Raw genomic sequence first — 25,020 nt, 5'->3', positions numbered from 1 at the left:
CAGGAACATCCTTTTTGTTCCTTTTTTTTAAAATCTGCAAACACAACTGCTATTCCAACATGCTTCAGCTTCTTTAAGGGTGAATTCAGGTAAAGTGGGACACTTTTTGTTAATTCTACTTTTAAGAACTTGTCCCGGCTATAACAAGCAATGCATTTTCAGCTTTCAATGGATTTTCAGTTTAATTGAGGATGTATATTAAATAGAGCACAGCTGCATAACTGAATGCAATGTGCAATATTACATTTTTACTGATTTGCAACTGTGATTCAGTCTTTCTCCAATAAACGTCAAACTTGTGCCCATCATCAATCCCAGTCCAGCCGAGGTAAGAGGTCACCGCAGGAGATCCCAAATGTAGCTTAAGAACTACAAAAATACCTACTGTAAATATATGTATTAAAATGCAATCATTTTATTTATCAAATCATTTGGTATAAATGGATAATGTGTAAACAAATAAACAGATAAGTAGAAATAAATGTATATTATTAATAATGATAAAACATTAGTTTTAGTATGCTGTAGATTGAAAAAAGGAGTTTGACCTTTTGTCTCAGTGTTTGCACAACTGCAGCAATGATAGTAATAATCACAATAATGAAATTTAATCATGTAAGTCGCTTTATCACAAGTTTTTTTTAATAAATTCACATTTCACAACATAGAACAAATACGTAGGAAACAAACCCCAAGAAAGAAAAAGAAAAAGACACAAACGCAGTGATGTGACACAAACATGTCCTCATCATAAGTGAATCACCTTATCTTAATTATTCAGAGAGATAACCACAGAAATATCACATAATTACAAAGATACTCTTCTTGCCTTCTGCAATAGAATATACACATATGTGTGTATAAATATATATACACACACATCTCACTGCTATAAAAAATATATATATATATGTATACAGCATCTAAGGATTTGTTAAATTCATTTATCCTGATGCAATAAAATTCTTTATAATAAAAATAATACAAGTAATATAATATATTCATTTCTTCAAGGAGCCCTCATTCTTTCTCTGTGCTCGCCTGTTTAGCGAACATAGCGTACACTCATCACCAGCCTGTCTTGATCTGCATCACATCCAGGTGCTTGTATATCCATTCTTCCACATCTTCTCCACATCAGCACAATGATCAGCACAATGATGATCACGAACAAAATCAGTGCTGCGACCAGAATGTACCACATGTGTCTGAACTCCACTGGTTGTGCTGAGAGAAAGAATTTATGATAAAAATAAATGACATGTGAATCGAAAATTGAATTTGACAGTGCATTTATACATCGTTGCAGTCAACCTGAACGAGTTTGAGTACCTTTGTAGTTGTAGATGTTGCTGAAACGTGAGAAACCTTTCCCACAGTCACTCCGGCATTTGTACTGTCCTTCTTTTTTTACAGTTATAAACTCGTCACTTTCAGGTAGTTTTTTGCGTGTGTATGGGTCATTTAAGGGTGTGTGATACCAGTGGTAGGATGTGCAGTCATCAGGACAGTGAGGGCAGGAACACTGCAGACTGTTAGTAGACGCTGAAATCACTGCAGCAGGAGGTCCACCTGTACAACACAGAAATATGACTTACAAAACCCGTACTTTAGAGCACTGATGATTTCAGACGAATGTAGTATTCATATATTAACTATTAACACAGTGCCTTTGTTTTATACCAGATTGTAACTAGTCCAAATTAGACATAATAAATATTTTTTTAAAAATAATTAATTTTTGTCCCCCTTTATTAAAGCAATAAAACAAGAGAGGCTGTGATTTTTACAATGGGTGAAGGTTTTTAGGCTCAGTGCAAATGTAATTAGAATTTGAAATGTTTCTATTTATTACACAATTACAATCAGATGTTTTTGTGAATGTGTATCTTTAAGTTCTAGTAATATGAGCGTTCTGTTCTGTTTTGTTCCTTTGCATTGTCAGCACCATGTGCCACCATCATGGGTTAAATATGCTTAAATGTGTCAGTCCTGAAAGATTTAGTGAGTAATTAGTTAGACTGATTTAAACCAATAACTGATTGATTATAAGTACTGACTCATAAGAATCATTTGTTCATGAACTGGACCATGCTGGTCGCGTGGAATCCTTGTTTTTGGGTGCAGCCAGTGAAAACAATGAAAGAGAAAGATGTGATGGATTGCTTTTTACATTTTATTTTAGATTGCTTACTTAATTGAATTTACTTAAATTGTAAAATATTATCATCAGTATTTTTTATTATTAATTTATTATTATTATTAATTTTTTTCTGTTGTTATTACACATAGTACTGCATTATATTCTTATGTATGTTAAGGAACATACTATGTCCAAAAAATATTTTCAGGTACTTTCTTTAGTTAGTATATGCAGCATTAATATTTCTGTTTTAATGAAAGGATGATGTAAGGCAGCTGTTGTAGTGTTTACCTATAACTTTTAACTCCTGAGCATCAGAATCTCCTTCCTTCAGTGCAGCTTCTGCACTGATGTGGCTGAACCTGTAGGTGGCGCGGCAGCTGTAGTTGCCGTTATCACTTTGTGTGGCATTAATGATGATGTATGTGCCATCATGTGAGGTTTTGATTTCTCTTGAATCCTTATAGAAGACGGCGTTTTTCAGCTCCGGTCCACCCCAGACTACACACCTGAGATCCACATGCTCCCCCTGCAGCGCAGGAATGACCGGAGGAACCAACATCACCATGAGCTCTGAGAAACAGAGACCAAACACAGGTCACACTGCACATCCTTCATCTTCTGTTTAATTTAAATATCCAGTTTGCTTTGAATTCATCCTAACGCCAGTGCAAGTAAAACCTGACAAATGTTTAGCAGGTATACAGTTTTAGGAAAACAGTCCAAAATATTGATGATATCACATTGCACTTGCTGTTGTCCAATTAAATGCTCTTTAGATTGAGAACGGCCTTCATACAACCAAACAGCAAATCTTCATTTTACTGTTATGTAAAGTAAAGGCTATTGCCTATTTAAGCAAAATGGGTTAATTAAATAATGTCAACATAGGAAATGAGTGATTTAATGCAATCTTTAATGACCCACTTTGTCTTTGTGAAACAAGTCAACAGTTGCCAAGAGTATAGAGCTATAAAAACTGATCTTGAGAAGTTTTACTTTTACATACTTTGATATCTTGGCAAATCTGAGCACTGTTTGAGACATTGTTGAGATCTTTTTTTAATGCTTTAAAGGATACACATTTTTCAGTAAAATATCTGAGAAGCAGGAGACTACTGTTTCCAGTTGTTCTCCATATTAGTCTCATGGCTGTTTATGAAAGGGCTTTGATATTTTGTAGATCCTTCTTTTATTGTAGATCTTTCTTTTTTAAACTCAATATACTGTAATATCACTTGCTTATGTTTCAGACTGAACTAGCTGACAGAAAGCTGGTTAGAAAAAGTTTTCTGGGAAAGACAGCGGTCTGCATAGTGAATAGAGAAGTGGACTGCAAAATTCAGCGGAGGAGACATGCGATCACTCCGTGTTCAAATAGTAATGCAATCCCTTGTTTTGTAAATGGTTTCACAGAATTGCATTTTATGATAATGTAAACACAACAAAAGAGATTTTGAAGAATGGGTCAGGGTTTGCTTGTTTTGAACACCTTTAACTTTCATTGCATGAACACAAACTGTCAAAATATTCTTCAAAGTATCTCTTTCTGTCTTCCACAGAAGAAAGTAAGTCATACAGGTTTAGAACACAATGAATTTGTATCCCTTTAACTGCACACAGGTGATCTGAAATACAACAGGAAGACGAGTAATGAGTCACCTGTCATTTTCAGCGTGACTGCATTGCTTCGAAGATCTGCTTTCTTTTTCTTGCAAAAGAAAGTGGCTCTTTCTGCCTCCTTTAATTCTGCAAATATAGCAGCTCTTTTCATCTCCTCATCAACATCGAGTGCTAGACTGAAGGTGCTCACTCCCCTCAACACAAAACAAGACCAGTTCTTCAGATCATCGTCCGCCTGCAGCACCAGGTTTCTTCCATCTCCTTTGGTCATCACAGCACCTCCTATAGATGGAGAGAGCTGAGCGTAAGGCTCCAGATCTGAGAGAGAGAGAGAGAGAGAGATCATGAGACACAGCAGGAGGAACAGATGATCATGAACGTTTAGGATGGTGTTCATACCCAGTACAGTGAGTGTGTATGGGTCACTCCTCGTTTCGTCCTGCTCACATTCATACACCCCGTTGTTTTTTGGTGTTACTGCAATAAGAAGCATTAAATAATCCTCATGTGTTTGTGGCGCTCTGTTAAAAAACCATCTTGTTGGTTTACTCCCTCCTTTACGGTTACAGATCAGAGTGACGTCATCTCCAACATACACCTGTGGGAACTTCGGCCGGAGAGTAACTGAGAGAATAGAAAACAGACATCTATGACACAAATCTTCTATAATGGCAGGTTGTCTGACTTCTCTACTATTATTAAATACGACTGATTGGCAATAATTGAACACAGTTATTTAGTGCTGTTTACTCAGAATGGATAATTAAAAGGTTATTGTGTTCAATCATTCATTCCTGCATGCATGTCAGCCTACATTTGTACATGCATGCATTAAATGAGCAAATACATAAATTAATACTTTTCATGACTACACTAGAAACAGCAGGATGCTTGTTGTGTTATGCTGTCTTTGTCACTAGATCTACACATATTAATTATTAAAGATCTGCACTTGAATTTGGTAAACTCTGTGCTCAGAATAAATTTGATACTGTACGATATTAAATCTATTGTTGTTTTGAGGATCAGGCAGAAAACATCTGTAGGCACTGATTTTACCACATGTTGTGGTCTATAGACAAGTGTGTCATAAAACATGTTTATGTATTTACCTGTTGGTTTCTGTCCCTTGTTCCCCCCTATGAGAACGAACAACACTGTGACATACAAATAATTATTATGGGATTATTTTTCTGGATTATGAAACTACATATTTACTTTATGCAGAGTCCAAAAAAATAAAATAATATATTAATAAAATAAAAAAAACTTAAAAATCCACATAAAATATAAAGATACAGACACACCAAGTCCGTTTTGGATGCATAATTACTTAAAACATGACCAAAACAAAGACAAAAAAACACAAAACTTCTTAAATACCTAAACATCATAAATGTACAATTCTGAGACCTCATTGAAAACCTGGGTTTTTATCCCCATTGACCACAGAACTGAACAGGTTTTAGGGATCTAAAGAGTGTAAATGTACACTATGTGTAGGCCAGTAACCAAATGCAATAAATTAGTGACCAGTGTTGGGTAAATTACTCAAAAAAAGTAATCCATTACAAACTTGTACAAATTACAAATTTACTATTACAACCAGCGGTGTCACGGTTCAGGGTGCTTCATCGGCTTCCCTGTTGTCTGTGTCCTGTCATTTGCTGCAGCTCGTCGACTGGGCAATCAGCGTGAAAAATTCAGCGCTGGTGTGTGGGATAATCACGAAGTGATTGTCCTCACATGTTGCTAGTTACCATTCTCCCTTTTATTCTCTGCTGTGTCTGTCCCTTGTTGTCAGTAGATTTCGCGTTGTCATTGTTATTGTGCTGTGTGTCTGTTTCCTCACCTTTAACCGCTGTTGTGATCCAGGACGTATAGACGAGGGGAGTCTTTCGTTGGCGCTCCGTTGTGCAAGAGATCCTCTGTCTCGCTTCCACGTCCGTTGGCACGTCCGTTGGGCATTGCACAAGAGGTGGTCTCCACAGCCTGTGTTCCGCATGGTGGTCTGTAACGGACGGATCTGAGATTTTGTTACACCAGGCTTCAGTTGTGTGTGTGTGGACATTCACCATGTACGTTGGATTATTTTGGTATTTTTGTTGTACCCAATATTAAAATGTTGGCCCGAATCCTCTGCGTTTGAGTTCTCTCTCTTCGCGTTATGACAGAATCAATGAACCATTATGGACTCAGCAGAGGATATCGATGTTCTCCGAATCCTCAGGCAGCAGGGGCACGTGACTGCGGTAGAGACAGCAGGAGGAAATAAACGCTTCTCGTTCACGCTTTTGCGGAGCGGTCACTGCAACTGACCCAGGATCACAAGAAACGGCTTGATCGGCGTTCAGATTATTCCTCCGACGACTCCTGTTGTACACCCCTCCGTCCGAACCAGAGAGTGGTGCTTCCCGTCATGGGAGCCTAGTCTCATCACTGCTCAATACTCCGGTGAGACCAACTCATGCCGGTCATTTCTGTCACAATGTTCGAGGAATTTTTCATCCAGCCCGTTGTTTTCCACGGAGCGAGCTAAGTGGCATTATCATTCAACGCTTTTAGTCGGACAAGGAGAGAATGTTTTTTTTGGGTACGGCCATGTGGGACAATGATCATTCAGTGTTTGCAGCCGTTTAAACGAGTTTTCGGAGGAGCATCGCAAGGTGTTCGATCGCTCAGCGCTTGGGGACGGAGGCGGCGCGGGGTGGGCGTTATCTTTGCGCAACAGGGGGTCGGTTGGTGTCGGATTACTCCATAGAGTTCCGCACTCTCGACGCGTCATGACGGATGGAAGGCTAAAGCGCAGTGGGATCACTTTTCTCAAGGGTTGGCAGACTAATCAAGGACGAAGATATATTCTCTCGAACTGCCTCCCAGCCATCGACGGTTAGTCGGACCTCGCCATACCGCGTTTATTTATAAGGATTTTGTTTTCCCCCTTCTTGAGCCTTATTAAATGATTGTTTACCAAATTCTAGAACATTAATCAGTACAAACTTCATCGACATTGACTATATTGACAATATTGATATTTTTGCTAAATGTGTATGGAGGGAATATTGGTCAGTATTGACTATATTGACAATATTGATATTTTTGCTAAATGTGTTTTTGTGCTGAAACCTTGGCTGGTTTAGGCCTGTCATGGACAAATAAAGATAAATATGTGCTTTTTATTTTACTTTTACAAATTAAAATATTTTGTTTATAATTTTTTTTGAACAAATAACATTTAAAAAAAAATTTTCGCTGAGATTTGAGTAATGTTGTGTATATGTAAAAACGCTGTTTTGTGTAATGGTTATGCAATGACGTCATCACCCAATGACATCACAACATCATTTAGCAACTTTTAACAATACATCGATCTTCTTTTAGCAACTTCCCCTGAAAATTACTTGGCAACACTGTTCAACACTGTGACAAATGTTCTAACCAGATCAGAATGCATTGCTTTTGTCAGGTGGCAGCCGATCTTTGTGGCGCCGCATGAAGTCGAACAAGCTTAGTGTTTTTACCTGACAGTGTCAGCAGAGACCTCGAGTCCATCACCCGATCTGAGCCGCGCTGTCCTTCAGAAGAGAAATACTGTATGACTGTCTGATGGACAGAAAGCATGTGCAAATGTTTCTTTGAAGTTGATAAAGAAAGTTTTCTTGTCTTTTGACGTTATGTTGTCCTCTCTGGTCTGAACTTTTCTTCACACCAGGGGTGAGGCCAGAAATATTTAAGTGGGTGGACCAACATCAGGCCCCTAGCCAGCCTAGTTCCTTTGTTTGTTTTTTCTTTTATTTTCTTTTTCACAAAAATTGACCTTTCTGCAGTTTTGTAATTAATTATAAGGTTCAAATACTTCATTTTGGTGACTTTTTATGCTCTAATTTGTGCTGGATTAGCTTGTCTGCTGGTATCTTAATGCATGCACCTTAAATATTAACTACAATATTCTCAAATTTCTTACCAAGCACATGTACCACCTTTTTCAGTCCAAACACACACACACACACACACTGACACAAAGGAACAAACATACACAACTAGTCAACATTTTTTGAACAGTAAGATTTTTAATGTTTTTTAAAGTATTCTCTTCTGCTCACCAAGCCTGCATTTATTTGATCCATAATACAGCAAAAGCAGTAATAGTGTGAAATGTTTTTACTATTTAAAATAACTGTTTTCTATGTGGATATATTTTAAAATGTAATTTATTCCTGTGATTTCAAAGCTGAATTTTCAGCATCATTACTCCAGTCTTCAGTTTCACATGATCCTTTAGAAATCATTCTAATATGCTGATTTGCTGCTTAAGAAACATTTATTATTATAATTATTATTATTATTATTGTTATTAATATTTTTTAAAAAAAAAATCAGGATACTTTGATGAATAGAAACACAAAAAATCAGCATTTATCTGAAATAAAAAGCTTTTGTAGCATTATACATTATTTCATTCAAAAGCTTGAAGTCGGTGTGTGTGTGTGTATATATATATATATATATATATATATATATAATATATATATATATATATATATATATATATAATCTTAGATAATTTTACAAAAGATTTATATTTCAGTTAAATGCTGTTCTTCTGAATTTACTATTCATTAAAAATACCTGAAAAATATCTACTCTCCCGTTTACAACATAATAAATATAAATGTTTCTTTAGCAGCAAATCAGCATTTCAGAATGATTTCTGGATCATGTGACACTGAAGACTGGAGTAATGATGCTGAAAATTCACCTTTAAAATCACAGGAATAATTTACATTTAAATATATATTTAAATAAAAGCTGTTATTTTAAATAGTATATTATTTCACACTATTACTGCTTTTGCTGTGTTTTTGATCAAATTAAATACATGAGTGGTAGTGTATGCAGTGTAAAAACTTCTGAATCAGTCACTAGTGTTAGCTGTCTCAGCTGTTAGGTCAGGTAGTAAACAGGGCTTGACATTTTTTGTTTTTCATTTTTTCATTATTTAACTTTTTTGGCGTCCTATTTAAAACCACTGTTGCTACTGACTAGGGCCCGGTTCCCCAAAACGTTGTTATCGCTAAGTAGTTCTTAACCTATTCCTTAACCTCTCTCTTAAAGTTATGGCACGATTCCCGACACGTTCGTACACTAAGTAAATCTTCTGTAAGTCACACTTTCGTAAGGTTGGTCTGGACCATTCGTAAGCTCTCTCTTAGCGTTGTTTGAGCTCGAGACGCTAGTCGCCGCCACTTTGTCTTTAGAAATCAGCGCAGCGCAGTACAAGTCCAACTATGGTATGTTGACAATGTTGTGGCTCAAAAATGATTTTATGTTATGGACATTTTAAGACTAATAATAAAATATGTTCGCAATGGATACTGGCCCAGGGGCGTGTCTAGAGCATTTTAAATGGGGTGGCCAGTCTGGGGCACTGGCTCAAAAAGAGGTTGGCGGGGGGGACATCTGCATATTTATGTGGGATTCACTCTCGAAGTAGCAGTGATTGACACAATGATGACCAAAGAAATAGACGGGAGAAAATATGTGAAAATGGGCATTAAGACTAGAGCACCCTCACTAATTTTAGAAGCACCATCAGTAATTATTTCTGGAACCTGGTTAATACGCTTTTATTGCAAAACTATACAAAAACAACAAAATACAAATGCACTTAATAAAACAATTGAATAAATGCATATTTATAAGTTAAGCACTTAACTAAAATAAGAAGGATATTAATAAAATAAATAACTAAGGCTGACTTTAATCAGCTTGCTTCCATTTAATGAGATAAGCCTACTCCTCATCTGAATTAGAAAAAAGGCGCTTCTAGTCTTCAGTGATGCAAGAATGTTTGAGCATACACGTAATCTTTGAGCACAAGCAGAGCCAATTCATAAAAGAACAATGTATATTTAAAAGCACACATCCAGTTTTGTGTGAGTGAAGGAAATCCACTTGCGAGTGGAGATTCGTGCTCGCGCATTACATGGATCACGTAACATTATGCGCTCTCGATATGTCAAATATCACGCTATAGAAACCGCCTAAAATTAAGTATAAAGAGGAGAAGAAAGCGGCCGTAGGCAGCTACACATGGCAGGATCCGCCACTGCCTGATGCAGTTAGAAATTTACTTAAAACAAGTCTATCGCAAGACATCTGGTGGTGGTGGTGGGGGTGGGGGGGGGGGGGGGGGGGGGGGGTGGATGGGGGTGGTCACCTGGGCTGGCCAGCCAAATTTCAGGGGGGGGCCGGTGCCACCCCTGGCCACCACGTAGACACGCCTCTGTACAGGCCTATTTATGAAGTTGACTTTATTTGGTATGAGAACAAATATGGTGGTAATTAGCCTACGCTATTTCGTAATGTCATTAAAGCGTTTAAATTGGCAATCCCTTTTGATAATTAAAATCTGGCAAACAATTTGGCTCTAAATGGCTATAAGATCTATAAATGGGTAAGCATGGTGGTGTCCAGTAAGCGACCAACTATGACAGTGATCCAACGTGTCCTTGTATTGAATCAAAGACGGCGCCGGCAGCGGAGCTGTTTAGTCCATGTCAATTTTTTTATTCGGCAAAACTTAAGCCCTTTTGACATTTTGCCTGACGTGCTATATTAAAAAAAAATCGCCTCCCAAGACAACTCATTATGGAGCTGCTGGACCTTCTCAGACCTGCGCTTGCCAGGATAACGCGGCGGAATTGTGCTTTAAGCTCTGAAGTCCAGCTGCTTGCAGCGCTAAGGTTTTTTGCTACAGGGAGCTTCATCGAGTTCGTGGGAGAGGGCTACGGCCTAAGCAAGACCTCGGTGTGGAGGTGCGTCCACACTGTCACCAACGCCCTTCTGCGTCATGCAGGGGAATTCTGATTGTAAAGTACCTTACCATTAATATAAAAGTGTATTACATAATTTTTAGAAGTCGTTAAACCCATGTCCAGAAGCGGCACAAGTCGCACAACGGGATAAGGAGGGTGGATGATTAGCGAGGGATACTCGGTTCGTCTACCCGTCACAACATATCGTGTGAACATATTACCTGACGATTTGATAATTTAATTAATAGTCTATATTTTACGGATAACTATGTTAAAATAAATGTTACTGGAATAATTTGAGGAATGTTTAATTTGCATAGAACGTGTTGTCTTTCTTAACGCCATAATGCACCTTCGCGTGAAGTGGAAAATCGATTCCTGAGCAATCGATGCCAACTTATTCAGCACCTTCACTTGGGACAGCGCCTTTGTAACGTCGAAAGTAAGAGGCAGCGTGTTAAGAAGCTTCCTAAGGGACACTTCGGGGAACACACTTAAACAATTTTGGTAAGATATATCTTTCGAGTCTTCTTACCGCGCTAAGAGTGAGCGTTATCGGGAAACCGGGCCTAGTTGTTTTCCAAAATTACTAGCCACTCAGAATTTTCACTGGTCAAAATTTTGTTTTTGGGAAATTGTTTTTTATGTGATTAAAGTTACTGCATACTAAAATTTACTTTTTGATTTTGACTTTTTAAATTGATATCCAGGTATTGTCAAAAAATATTAAAGGATTCCAATAAGATAATTGTTCTAATTAGAATTTCTACAATAATTTGGAACCGTTCAAAATTTCTTTCTTTTTGTTTTGTTTTTTGTTTTTTGTTTTGTTTTGTTTTTCTTTTCTTTTCTTTTCTTTTCTTTTCTTTTCTTTTCTTTTCTTTTCTTTTCTTTTCTTTTCTTTTCTTTTCTTCCCTACTGGGATCCATTGGTGTCCTATTTAAATTGTTCTGTTCTGTGCACATTGTCTCAGTAAACAAATTGCTGCAAATATAATGTTCAGGATAAGAACAAAATCCTTTGTATAGAAAGTCCTAGATAGGAATCTTTTTAGAATGGTTCCCATGACAACTTCAGATTACAATCCTGTACAATTTTCTAATTGGATTCATTTGGATTTTTAGACAAGGATTGTCATATTTTATATCAAATTCTTAGTTTTTATTAATAATTTCAGTTAATACACTAAAGGTTTGTTTCCAATCAAATGAAATCAGCATCAACATTAGAGATCTTTTCATTGCAGAAAGAACGGAAGCAGCTAAAATGGCATTTAGATGCATTGACGCAGACAGTTTAATGAAACTGAAATGTTGCATGAATGAAGTAACTGCATAAATAATGATATGTGTTTAAAATACGTTTTTTTTTTTTTTTTTTTATATACCAATATGAAATGTTGGGAAAAATACAATAAGCTACTTTTAAAAATGAACGTCTTATTTCACTATAACTTCATAAAATAAGTTTTAAAAAAGTGCATGGTCAAAAATACCAAACAAAGGAAAAATTGCATGCAAAACTTACTGTTGTTAGCTTCTATAGCTATATAGACTACTTCTCACCAATGTTTGTAATATTGACAAATTATAGCCTAGCATACATCTTTTAAAAAAATTTCATTTTATTCTATCGTGCTTTTATTTTAATGCTTCAACTGTTATATAGTAATTTGTGTTTGGATACAACTGAAAACATGCAAAATCAAACCAGGACCACTTACATACCTTTACTATGAAAAATCAAAATGAATCCAACCCGTCGCACTTGTTTAAGTTGTTAAAGAAAGCATCCAGTGAAAAACTGTTTGTCCACAAAAGTTTTACATTTTATTTTTCCAAAAAGAGGACTGTGTGGGCAGGAGGCAGACGAATAGGAGACAGATTGTGGGGTGGGGAGGTTTGAGAAGGTTGAGATGCAGTTTGACCAATGGTTGTCACGGTAGGAAATCCATTGTTTCCTCCGTGTCATGTTTTGTGTTTGTTGTTGTACTCACGTAGTCTCCATGTGCTCGTTTGGTTGATTGTTGTCACCTGTGTGTTGATTGTCTCGCTCCAGCTGATCCTCATCTCCACTCAGCTACATATACTCACTCATCTCTCTGTCTGTTGTCAGATCCTCATTCATGTCTCCACTGCCTAGTTGGTTTACCGTCTTCCGTGTTCGTGTGCTGGATTGTATTCGTGTTGTCGTCTTCGTGTCAGTGTTCCGGTCTGTTCCTGGTTTCATCCATTGACCGTCTTCACCTTCACCTGCGACTTCACCATCCAGCTCTTCTCACGCCACCGTAGACCTTCGTTGCCATTGCCTACATTCTGGACTCTGATTTCAATAAACTTCTTCTGATTGCCTGCAATTGCTTCCTCCTCTTTTACCAGCCGTCACAATGGTGGTATGCAAGAACAATCAAAGCAATGCAAATTGAAGGGCTGCCAATGTTTATTGCTGGAACTGTATAAACATTCAGACTGCCAATGATGAGGCTAGTGGAATTCCAAGTAATGGTTTTGTTCCTCTGGCACACATAGTCCTATTGTTTTATTTAAAAAAAAAAAAAAAAAAAAAAAAAAATCTAAAAACAACAATGTTTTTAAGGTGAGTTCAGGGCCACTTTTTGTAAAACTTGTAATTTTGATACCATACGTCTTTTCTTTAATTTTCTTTATGCACTTCAGACAAATATCTTTTCAGGTGAAGTGGGCCATCTCTAATTTATCAAATAATGTAAAAAAAAAAAAAAAAAAAAAAGTATAACAAACATATTTCAACAACCTTTGACAAAAACATATAGTTTTCTCAATTCAAGCGTAAAATAAAAATTGATCTATCAAAAATGTAATTTGATGAAATATGAAATATATAACAGAATTTTGATGGAAATAATGAATAACTTTAATACTATAACAAATACAGACAGGCTATCAAAACAATTAATAAAAAAAGATATTTAAAATGAAATTTTAAAACTTTTTTTCTAAACACATGAAATTAACTTTAATTGTGAGCATATTTTAAAGCTTTATACTCTGCATCTTCATTTGGCTTCACTCCAGTTTCCACATGCCTTTCTGCTTAAACTCTGCATCTGCTGTTTCCTTTCTTCCTTCTTCTGACTTGAATTTCCTGACTGCACAAACAATTTATTTCCTAAAAGGCCATTTATACATGCCAAAACAAAAAAAAAAAAAAAAAAAAAAAAAAAAAAAAAAAAAAACAGTGAATGTCAATTTATTTAATAAATCTGAGTAATTAATGAAGGCTCAAGGCAGCCCACTTTATCTAGCATACTTGACAAAAGTGGGTCATCAATTTTACCACCTTAAAAAAAAAATAATGAAATAAAAATAAATATTAATAATAAAAATAAAGGCCTACAGTTGATATGTAAATATACTCCAGTGTTTCTACTTCTAGAGTTTCTTTAAACTCATACGTACTCAATTCACATCTAATCTAATTTGGGTTCTTATAGTTTTTATATTTCTGAGTCTCAAAGCTTTTATAGTCATTTCTATATTTTCTATTCTTTATTTTTATGTTTCTAAGAAAATTTTCATTTTTTAACTTTTGTTCAAAGTAAACCATATGAATCTGATCCAAACGGTCTAAAAGTTGTGTTGGAAGTAGACAATTAAAAACAAAACAAAACAAAGAAACCAATGATTCTGTATCAAGAAAGAAGCCAAGGATTCATTTATTTACAATTTAATTTGACACTCAGAATTACACAAGGAATTTATGAGGAACAGAAATAAAAAAAAACAAAAAACAAAAAAACAAAAAACAACTAAAATGACAAACCAGTATGTATAACGACCAAAACCAAATAAATCCTGCAGTGACCTCTTGTTGTGAATCTCGACAGGACTGGGTTTGATAATGGGCACCAATTTGCACTTTAGTGCAAAAAGACTGAATTACGGTCGCATTGCAGTAAAAATGTTATATTGCATATTGTCTTCAATTTTACAGCTGTGCTCAATTTGATATTTTATGAAGCTATTTTAATCAGTTAATAAAGCTGAAAATGCATTAAGTTCTTAAAGTGCTTTATAAAAACAACATACAAAACAACAATGCACATGGACTAAAATTAAGATCTGAAAATAAACATGATGAAACCACGAAATAGTGCAAATAGACTACAGTGCAAATGAAATATGATGAAACAGACTATGGAGCAAATGCATTTACAGTTGAATAAGAGTGACACTAGCTGAGAAATATAAATGCTTATCTGTAATAGACAGCATAATGTGTATAACTATAAATTCACACAGATATTCCCAATAACTGATTTGGTGCAATTCTGTGTGAATGCAATTACCTGAGCTAAACTACTGAGATATATAAAAAAATAAACATATATACACTTTTGCTGGGCAAAGATTAATCGCAATTAATTGCATCCAAATGTAACGGTTAATCCACTGAACAGCAAGTTGTGATGAACCCAAGTGCAGCTTTATTAACCAACATAAACAAATACAAAAACAAACAACTGACTTGACTATGGCTTGACTTGGCATGAACAGACTCACTGTCAGCAAGGGTTACAACATCAATACTTGACCAACGACATGGGCAGCATGAGGGCTATTTATGTCAAACCATGCAGGTCACATGACAAGAAACAACCAATGAGAGACAAGACACATGACCCAAAGAACCAATCAGAACATAACACACCCACAAGGGAATCACATGATAAAACAAGACTGTGGCCAAACTACAAAATAAAAGATATAAGAGCAATGAACATGAATCACTAACAAAACCCAAACCCCACATTACACCAAAATAAAGGTTTTTGTTTACATAAAATATGTGTGTGTGTGTGTGCGCTGTATATATTTATTATATATAAATACACACACACACATACAGTTTATATTTTGGAAATATTCAATTTAATTATATTCATTTAATTTATATTATATATAAATATATTTAATATAAAAACATAACATATTTTTCTTAAATATATACATGCATGTGTATATTTTTATATATACATAATAAATACACACAGCACACACACATATATTAGGTAAACTAAAAACTTTATTTTGGATGTGATTAATTGCGATTAATCGTTGCCCAGCACTGAATACACTATGTTTGATTCTTATTTATGTGTGATACCTTGGAATTTCTGTGATTTAAATCCTTCTGTGTTATTTCACAAAACTTTTTTTTTTTTTTTTGGTCTTCTTTGTCGTGTTATATACAGAATTATGTATCTTAATTCTCAATGTGTCTGAATCTGTGTGTGGTAACTGTAATCTTGTACTACTTTTTTTTGTGTAAACTGTATATTTATATGCTTATGTGCTTATATGTGACCCTGGACCACAAAACCAGTCTTAAGTGTCAATTTTTCAAAATTGAGATTTATACATCATCTGAAATCTGATTAAATAAGCTTTCCATTGATGTATGGTTTGTTAGGATAGGGCAATATTTGGCCGATATACAACTATTTGAATATCTGGAATCTAAGGATGCCAAAAAATCAAAATATTGAGAAAATCGCCTTTAAAGTTGTCCAAATGAATTGTTAACAATGCACATTACTAATCAAAAATAAGTTTTGATATATTTATGGTAGGAAATTTACAAAATATCTTCATGGAACATGATTTTTACTTAATATCCTAATGATTTTTGGCATAAAATGTTTTTTTGGCTATTGCTAAAAATATACCCCAGCGACTAAAGACTGGTTTTGTGGTCCAGGGTCACATATGCTTTCATATTATAAGATTATTATATTTTTTTATTTTAATCACTTTAAAGTTGAAGTGTGTTAGGCTATTTCTTCACCAGTAACTTGTGGAAATACTTCAGTGTGAAATTAGTTAGGTATTTGGTTTTGTCTTTCAGGAATTGATGTGATGGTATAAAGTGGCGTTTCTGATTGAAATAGAGTCGGATCTGAATGAGAGTTGCAGTGGTTTATCTGCGATCTGAATCTCCTTTGAGGAGTATTTTGACGTAGTTGCAGGTTAAAAGGTCAAAATCATTGGTGTGGTTTTTGAGGCGTCAGTTTTGGAGGTACTCTTGCATTACAAATAATGTGTGTGTACATTTTTTGGGCGGAGTACCAAGTATCCCTATACATTACATTTAATACATGAACCTGCATTAGATTAACTGTTTTAACTATTGGCAAGGTTTTTTAGAAAGACTGCATTGCCTTCAATGACTAAACAGCCATTTGATTATTATGGTGCTTATTGTTTCCCAGATTTCCTTATTCTTTCTCTTTGTCAGTCTGTTTCTTCACTTCTTCGTATGGACTGTCCTCCACTGTCACGGCCTCATAATCTTTGTCTTTCTGAGGAAGCTGCTCATACCCTCCCTCTGCTTCTCCTGCTGGCTTTTTTGAGTCGTCTGAACTCAGTGTCTGGTACACATCGGCTTTGACGCTCTTAAGAGCCTCGTACCCACCTTTACCTTCACTCTGACCCTCTCCAGGTCCTTCAGGTCCTACTGTGTGGTACACCCCCTCCTCCTCCCTCTTTTGTAGGGGTTCGTAACCCCCCTCGGCTCGGTCCTTGCTCGTGCTCTCGCCCAGGGTGTGGTAAACCGCCTTATCCTTGTCCTTGAGTTGGATTTGCTCATAGTCTCCACCTGTCTTCTTGTCTTTATCCCGTTCGGTCTCCTGGATGGCGCTTCCTCCACGTCTGCGTTTTAGCGCGATCAGCAAGACGATCAACAGCCCGAGAAAGATCAGAATCGCTGCCAACAAGATGGGCATCAAGTGTGCAGTATCTGAGAAAGAAAGAGGATGCAAATTCATTCTAAAAACTAAAATGAGAAGTAGTGTGCTTGCACAGTCATCAAGTAAGAATTGAAAATGACTAGTGCATTTATACTTTGCTACACTCTACATGAATATGCACGGAAAATAAAAGAGACCGCAAAGCTTTGCGTGCTTGTGTTTTGGCCTGAAACTTTTGGGTGTCACAGGCATTTTGAAAATCGTTTCTGCTGTTAATTACCACAGAAAATAGTCTACACTCATCCCTCATCTTGCAAGAACAAATAAAAATCGTGTTTATGGCAGGGTTATTACTGTTATATTCAAATTAAAACCATAAAAACATATTTTGTTACTTGAAATAAAACTAAAACTTATTTTAAATATTTGCCAAATTAATAATTTAAAATAATTTCATTCATTCATTTACATTTATAAATAACGAATATAAATGACAAACAACAACATAACGAAAACCTTAACTAAAATGAAATAATAATAATAGTAATAATAATTAATAAAAACAGTAATAAAATGAAAGTCTAAAGAGCATGTTTGTGTGTGTGTATGAGTACCTTTGTAGATGTAGATGTTGCTGAAACGTGAGAAACCTTTCCCACACTCCTTCCTGCATTTGTACTGTCCTACGTCTTTTACAGTGATTAACCCATTACTTTCAGATAGTTTTTTGCGCGTGAATGGGTCATTTAAGGGTGTGTGATACCAGTGGTAGGATGTGCAGTTGGCAGGACAGTCAGGGCAGGAACACTGCAGACCGTTACTAGACTCTGAAATCACAGCAGCAGGAGGTCCACCTGTACAACACAGAAATAAAGACTGTGGAGCACTGATGATTTCAGACAAATATGGTATTCATATACAGTGGTATTTACACAGTGCCTTTGTTTCATACTGGATTGTAACTGGTCCAAATTAGGCAGAAAAAACCCAATTAACAATTTCCCCCTTTATTAAAGCAAGAAACCAAGAAAGGCAGTAAATTTGTGATTTTTATGCACAATGCAAATTTAATGAGAATTTCAGATATTTATATTTATTACACAATGATAATCAGGTGTTTTTGTGAATTTGTATCCGTAAGTACACATAATATGAGTGTTAATTGTGTTAATTCAGTGGTTGTTTTGAAGCTTAACGGGTGGCACACATGGGTTAAATAACTAGTGGACGCACATCCTGATTAGACCTGATTCTATCAAATGCGTTAATGTAACCGTTCTGACAGAATCAGTGAGTGATTTGTTAGACCAATTCAAACTGAAGAGTGATTCTGACTTGTAAGCTTGTCAGTCATTAATTCTGACTGCTTCAAAAGAAGTCAATGTTTCATGAATTGGACCACGTTGGTCTTGCAGTATACTTGCTTGGTTTTTCATGCAGCCAGTGAAAACATAGAAAAAGAATGACGTGATGGGTTATTTAAATGTATTTCATTTATTTATTTTTAGCTATTTTGACTTGCTTTAACTGTAAGATGTAAAATAATATTGTTAATATATTTAATATAAACTTTTTTATTTTTATTTCATTTTCAGTACAGTACAACTATATATATATATATATATATATGTGTGTGTGTGTGTGTGTGTGTGTGTGTGTGTGTGTGTGTGTGTGTGTGTGTGTGTGTGTATTACACACACATGTAGGCCTATACACATTATACAATATGCGACCCTGGAGCACAAAAGCAGTCTTAAGTCTCTGGGGTATATTTGTAGCAATAGCCAAAAATACATTGTATGGGTCAAAATTATAAATTTTTCTCTTATGCGAAAAATCATTAGGATACTAAGTAAAAATCATGTTCCATGAAGATATTTTGTAAATTTCCTACTGTAAATATATGAAAACCTAATTTCTGATTAGTAATATGCATTGCTAAGAACTTCATTTGGACAACTTTATTTATTTAGATTTTTTTTTTGCACCCTCAGATTCCAGATTTTCAAATAGTTGTATCTCAGCCAAATATTGTCCGATCCTAACAAACCACACATCAATGGAAAGCTTATTTATTCAGGTTTTAATTGTAAAAATTGACCCTTATGACTGGTTTTGTGGCCCAGGGATTATTAATCAGTATACTTGTGTATGTACAGTATATAAACATACTGCAAATATTGTTTAATATGTGTTTCAAACTGAAAAGTGTGTTTACTTATCTGTATATACATATGTAGTGCTTTAATAAATGATCATATATTTGTGTATAGTGCTTAAATATATTATTGTGTTATTATGTAACTGAGATATGCATGTTTATTATAAAGAACACCATGGTACCATGTCCAAAAAATACTTTCTGATACTTTTTTTGTTAATATATGCAGTATTAGTGGTTCTGTATTAATGAAAGTGTGAGGAAATGCAGCTGTTGTAGTGTTTACCTATAACTTTTAACTCCTGAGCATCAGAATCTCCTTCCTTCCGTGCAGCTCCTGCACTGATGTGGCTGAACCTGTAGGTGGCGTGGCAGCTGTAGTTGCCGTTATCACTTTGTTTGGCCTTGGTGATGGTGTATGTGTCTTCAGCTGAGCTCTGTATTGGTGTTTTATCCTTATAGAAGATGGCCTTTTCCAGCGGTCCACCCCAGACTACACACCTGAGAGCCACAGGCTCCCCCTGCAGCGCAGGAATGGCCGGAGGAACCAACATCACCATGAGCTCTGAGAAACAGAGACCAAACACAGGTCACACTGCACATCTTTCATGTTTCATTTAAATATCCAGTCAAATTAAGTGATGATGTGAGTTTTGTGGGTTTTAATTCATGTCTGTTTGCTATTTAAACTGAACTGAGCCGGATGATGACATCACTGAATTCAGTGATGAACTGCCTTTAACTGAAAAATGAGTGTTTACTATTGTCATTTTGCATTATTGACACACTATTTTCCTAATTAATGCTGTACAGTTGCTCTGACACAATCTGTATTGTTAAAAGCGCTATATAAATAAAGGCGACTTGACTTTGAATTCGTCCTAATGCCAGTGCAAGTAAAACCTGACAAATGTTTAGTATACAGATTTAAAATATTTTTTTTTAGGTAAGCAGTCCAAAATGTTGATGATATCACATTGCACTTGCAGGTGACCAATTAAATGCTCTGTAGATTGAGAAAGACCTTCATGCAACCAAATTGCAAACCTTAATTTCTTCAGATCTTTTTTAATGCTTTAAAGGATACACATTTTTCAGTAAAATATCTGAGAAGCAGGAGACTACTGTTTCCAGTTGTTCTCCAAATTAGTCTCATGGCTGTTTATGAAATGGCTTTGATATTTTGTAGATCCTTCTTTTTTTGTAGATCTTTCTTTCTTTCTTAAGCTCAATATACTGTAATATCACTTGCTTATGTTTCAGACTGAACTAGCTGACAGAAAGCTGGTTAGAAAAGTTTTCTGGGAAAGACAGCGGTCTGCATAGTGAATAGAGAAGTGACTGCAAAATTCAGCGGAGGAGACATGCGATCACTCCGTGTTCAAATAGTAATGCAATCCCTTGTTTTGTAAATGGTTTCGCAGAATTGCATCTTATGATAATGTAAACACAACAAAAGAGATTTTGAAGAATGGGTCATGGTTTGCTTGTTTTGGACACCGTTGACTTTCATTGCATGAACACAAACTGTCAAAACATTCTTCAAAGTATCTCTTTCTGTCTTCCACAGAAGAAAGTAAGTCGTACAGGTTTAGAACACAATTAATTTGTATCCCTTTATCTACACACAGGTGATCTGAAATATAACAGGAAGACGAGTAATGAGTCACCTGTCATTTTCAGCGTCACTGCATTGCTTCGAAGATCTGCTTTCTTTTTCTTGCAAAAGAAAGTGGCTCTTTCTGCCTCCTTTAATTCTGCAAATATAACAGCTCTGTTCATCTTCTCATCAACATCGAGTGCTAGACTGAAGGTGCTCACTCCCCTCAACACAAAACAAGACCAGTTCTTCAGATCATCGTCCGCCTGCAGCACCAGGTTTCTTCCATCTCCTTTGATCATCACAGCACCTCCTACAGATGGAGAGAGCTGAGCGTGAGGCTCAAGATCTGAGAGAGAGAGAGAGAGAGAGAGAGAGAGAGAGAGAGAGAGAGAGAGAGAGAGAGAGAGAGAGAGAGATCATGAGACACAGCAGGAGGAACAGACGATCATGAACGTTTAGGATGGTGTTCATACTCAGGACAGTGAGTGTGTATGGGTCACTCCTCTTTCCACCCTGCACACATTCATACACCCCGTTGTTTTTTGGAGTTACTGCAATAAGAAGCTTTGAATAATCCTCATGTGTTTGTGATGCTCCGTTAAAAATCCATGTTGTTGGTTTACTCCCTCCTTTACAGTTACAGATCAGAGTGACGTCATCTCCAACAAACACCTGTGGGAACTTCGGCAAGAGAGTAACTGAGAGAAAGAAAACAGACATATAAGACACAAATCGTCTGTAACGGCAGGATGTCTGATTACTATTATGAAATATGAATGATTGATTGATAGACCATAACTTAAAACTAGTGATTTAGTGCAGTCTACTCTACAAAAAAGATGACTGGAGTAATTGGAGAAGTTTGCTTTCTTTAATTCAGTTCTTTATGTGTGTGTATTTATGTATTAAGTTATTATTATTTTTTTAAGTTATGCATTTATAATTATGCATTTATTTATTTATGAAGTTATAGTTTCAGCCCTCTCTCTGATTTAAATTCTAACTGAATGTTTTGGGCTGCTTCTGTGTAAAAGCATGCGTTGGGCTGTGGGTTTGCTGCCGAGTTTAGTTTTTGACTGTCTCTAATTGATGTGAAATGTGCCACAAGTGATCATGGATCTTGATGCTGCTCGTTTCTAACATTGAGATTCTTTAGAAGGATTCGTAGATCTTAAATTCATCTGGTCAAGTCTCTGTTGCTTGTTGATTATTTTGTAGGAGTCGGGCTGTTCAGTCTATAGCAGACCCCCTGCTGTGGCCACGGACCTGGTTGGAAGCTCATTATAAATGACCCTCTGTGAGGTACTTAATATACGCAATACATTTTAAACATGTAACAATAGTAATATCAGATGTTCTGCACTAAATTCTGGAAATACCACTGGGTTTTTCCTCAACACTGCGTTCATAATAGATTTAATGTGATTAAATGTGTTTCGTTTTGAAGATCAAGCAGAGCTGATCATCTTTACTGGTCTTTACCACATTTATTGTTTCAGTTGATTTGATCATGTGCACAGTCTGTAGAAGTGTGTGCAATGAAATGTGTGTATTTACCTGTTAGATTCTGTCCCTCGCCTTCCCTTATGAGAGCCACCAACACTGTGGAGTAAAAAGATTATTTAAAATAAGATTATTTCAAGACTAAGAATCTACAGCTTTTTTTATTTTTTATTTGCAGCTGCAAATGAAACGACCACACCCAGTCAGTTTTGGGTCTCTAATGACTTTACTGTCCGGGTGCATTTATCAGCGCTGTAGAATCCAGATAATCTATGACCACACCAGAACACCTGAGATGTTTTATGCACGTCTCTCTGGAAGACTTATTCTGATTGGTCAACTGCAACTTACATTGGTCAAATATTCTTGAATGATATATTTATATAATATTTATTTATTTAAACAAAACAAAAAATGAATCACCCAACAAACTTAATGACATATTTTGCTTTCTTTGAAGCACAGTATATAATCTTAAAAAAAAATAGGAATGAACTGTCATTATTGTGCATTATGAAAGTTTGTAAATGATGCAAAATATTGAGTACAGGTACCACAACTTGAAAATGTTTTTTGCATACATTTAAAAACACTGTTGCATCTAAAAATTGTTTGTGGCACTGTAATGGAAATCTTTGTAACAGCATTGTCATATTAGTGCAAGCATAGCCAAAAATAATATAATTCATATTTTCAGTGAATATTCATTTGCCCTGAAATTGGATCATTTGTGGAAAATTGTAAACATTTATCATCATTTAATGTCAATATATTAATCAGACAAACAAAGCTTGTTAAGTATTTTGCCTCTTGAGTTGAGTGAAAGCTACAAACTGACTTAAAGTAAACTTCAGCTTTAATGTAGCAAAGAGCAAGAGTTTGTCAAAATGTGCAGACACTGATAACACAGAATCTGACAATAAGATGATGCTGAACTCTTGTGTTTTTACCTGATAGTAACAACAGAGACCTCATGTCCATCAGCTGAGCCGATCTGCTTTGTCTGTCAGAAAGAGAAATATGACCATCTGATGGACAGAAAGATGAGCTGTGTGCAGAAATTTGGGGAAGTGGCGATGAAGTGGTTTTTCAGTCTCATTGCACGCAAGCTCTTCTGAGTATGTGTGTGAATGTTTCAATTATTTTTGTTTAATCAGGGTGTTGTTTTTTTCCTCTTATGGCACATATGGCAGCGGTCACCACAGCCCTCAGTCACACTGAGTCAGCAGTGTGTGTTTAACAGCTCATTTCAGCTGTGTGTTTGTGTTCAAATAATGTAGCGCTGCTTTCCATTTGCAGTTTGGTTATTATCAGGCTTTGCTATTTACAGAATGTGTGGTATGTAGATGGTGAGTGATCAAAAACTTAGTGCACAACACCAATAAATCAAGAAAGAAAAAATACACACTTATTTTAGTTATTGTATTATTTATTAATATAAATACAATTTTACTGATTAAACCCTTTTTTGTTATGATAAAGTTTGTTAAAGCACATGCAATTTGCTGTAAGTTATAAACTATACTGCATCTATTTTTCAGATTAAAGTTAATTTCATGCATCATTTTAGAGTGCAATCATTTTTAGTGCATTTTTTTTTGCACTAATTCTGTTAATGCTCAGATAATATTTAGGATATTCTAATCAGTAATCATACGTTTTAATGATTATCAAGAATGCAGGTTAAAAAAGATATGAATCTACAATTTATATGCTTTCTTTGACATATTTAGCATTTATCTATCAATTTTTTTGCCTTAATGTTCATGTTTAATGCTCAATGCAGTGTGGCATTTATTTTATGGACGTACAATTATTACATGTAATCTCTCAATAAAAGTGAGTTCATTAAATCTGCATGTACAATTATGCATGAATTAACAAAAATATTAGATGCATTTCAAGTATATTTTTTGCATCAATTGCAAAAGAAAAAAAATGCTCAGGAAAGTTCAAATATGTAATCGAAAAAGACAGCAGAAAGTATTTGTGTGCTGACCTAATATTACACTGGGTTTGTTATGTGTGTAATTATTATTTATTAAATTAATGAAAGATTATCTAATAAACTCTTTGAAATTTGAAATGTTTGCTAAACCAATGTTCAGCCTGTTCACAGATCCTCGTTAACTGTTTTGTGAATTGTCAGTTTTGGCAAAGCAATTGCTCTTTCCTGAGAAAGTGTTTCACATCTCAAACTAAATTAACCACACTTAACCACACTCTCTGTTCTTTTTTTTTTTGTGTGTGTGACATGCAGAAGCTCAGCAATTTTTTGTATTTCCTTAATGTGCAGAAGTGGATAAAAGCAGACAAATGTTGTAAAATGAAGACTTACTGAGCCATTCAGATGCATTTGGGCTGTCGTAGAGTATTTGGTCTTGATTTTGATTTTAATATGATTAATAAATTTGCATTTGGTCCTTTCTGACAGGAAGTCCT

General features: G+C 35.6%; 2 protein-coding genes across 5 annotated transcripts; both read right to left on the bottom strand.

Annotated features, from left to right (window-relative positions):
* Positions 1–606: 606 nt before the first annotated feature.
* LOC109087833 lies at positions 607–12,606 on the bottom strand. Of its 4 annotated transcripts, none has more exons than XM_042752307.1 (8): positions 12,312–12,606; positions 7,288–7,369; positions 4,879–4,905; positions 4,166–4,390; positions 3,806–4,084; positions 2,435–2,716; positions 1,333–1,572; positions 607–1,227 (listed from the first exon to the last, which is right to left on the bottom strand). In XM_042752307.1, the coding sequence occupies exons 2-8, from the start codon at positions 7,316–7,318 to the stop codon at positions 1,046–1,048; spliced, it is 1,266 nt and encodes a 421-aa protein (XP_042608241.1). In that variant the 5' UTR covers positions 7,319–7,369; positions 12,312–12,606; the 3' UTR covers positions 607–1,045. The 4 variants fall into 4 exon arrangements, with proteins under 4 accessions (XP_042608241.1, XP_042608240.1, XP_042608239.1 ...); XM_042752306.1 differs by having other exon boundaries at positions 7,288–7,341; XM_042752305.1 differs by having other exon boundaries at positions 4,879–4,923; positions 12,312–12,605.
* A 4,025-nt stretch (positions 12,607–16,631) lies between these two features.
* LOC109050728 lies at positions 16,632–23,691 on the bottom strand. Its single transcript, XM_042752300.1, has 7 exons — positions 23,529–23,691; positions 22,633–22,677; positions 21,549–21,773; positions 21,143–21,421; positions 19,759–20,037; positions 17,926–18,165; positions 16,632–17,361 (listed from the first exon to the last, which is right to left on the bottom strand). The coding sequence occupies exons 1-7, from the start codon at positions 23,557–23,559 to the stop codon at positions 16,841–16,843; spliced, it is 1,620 nt and encodes a 539-aa protein (XP_042608234.1). The 5' UTR covers positions 23,560–23,691; the 3' UTR covers positions 16,632–16,840.
* Between the last annotated feature and the right edge of the window lie 1,329 nt (positions 23,692–25,020).

The sequence above is a fragment of the Cyprinus carpio genome, chromosome B24 (assembly GCF_018340385.1).
Source record: "Cyprinus carpio isolate SPL01 chromosome B24, ASM1834038v1, whole genome shotgun sequence".
Taxonomy (NCBI): Eukaryota; Metazoa; Chordata; class Actinopteri; order Cypriniformes; family Cyprinidae; genus Cyprinus; species Cyprinus carpio.
This window is presented reverse-complemented; position numbering and strand designations above follow the sequence as displayed.

Excerpts from the sequence above, each read along its gene's own strand:
- LOC109087833 (XM_042752305.1), bottom strand. The coding sequence starts at position 7,318 with ATGGACTCGAGGTCTCTGCTGACACTGTCAG. Across the intron at positions 4,924-7,287 it reads GTCTCTGCTGACACTGTCAG|TGTTGTTCGTTCTCATAGGG; the intron begins GTAAAAACACTA and ends TGTATGTCACAG. Across the intron at positions 4,085-4,165 it reads ATACACACTCACTGTACTGG|ATCTGGAGCCTTACGCTCAG; the intron begins GTATGAACACCA and ends TCTCTCTCTCAG.
- LOC109050728 (XM_042752300.1), bottom strand. The coding sequence starts at position 23,559 with ATGGACATGAGGTCTCTGTTGTTACTATCAG. Across the intron at positions 22,678-23,528 it reads GTCTCTGTTGTTACTATCAG|TGTTGGTGGCTCTCATAAGG; the intron begins GTAAAAACACAA and ends TTTACTCCACAG. Across the intron at positions 21,774-22,632 it reads CGAGGGACAGAATCTAACAG|TTACTCTCTTGCCGAAGTTC; the intron begins GTAAATACACAC and ends TCTTTCTCTCAG.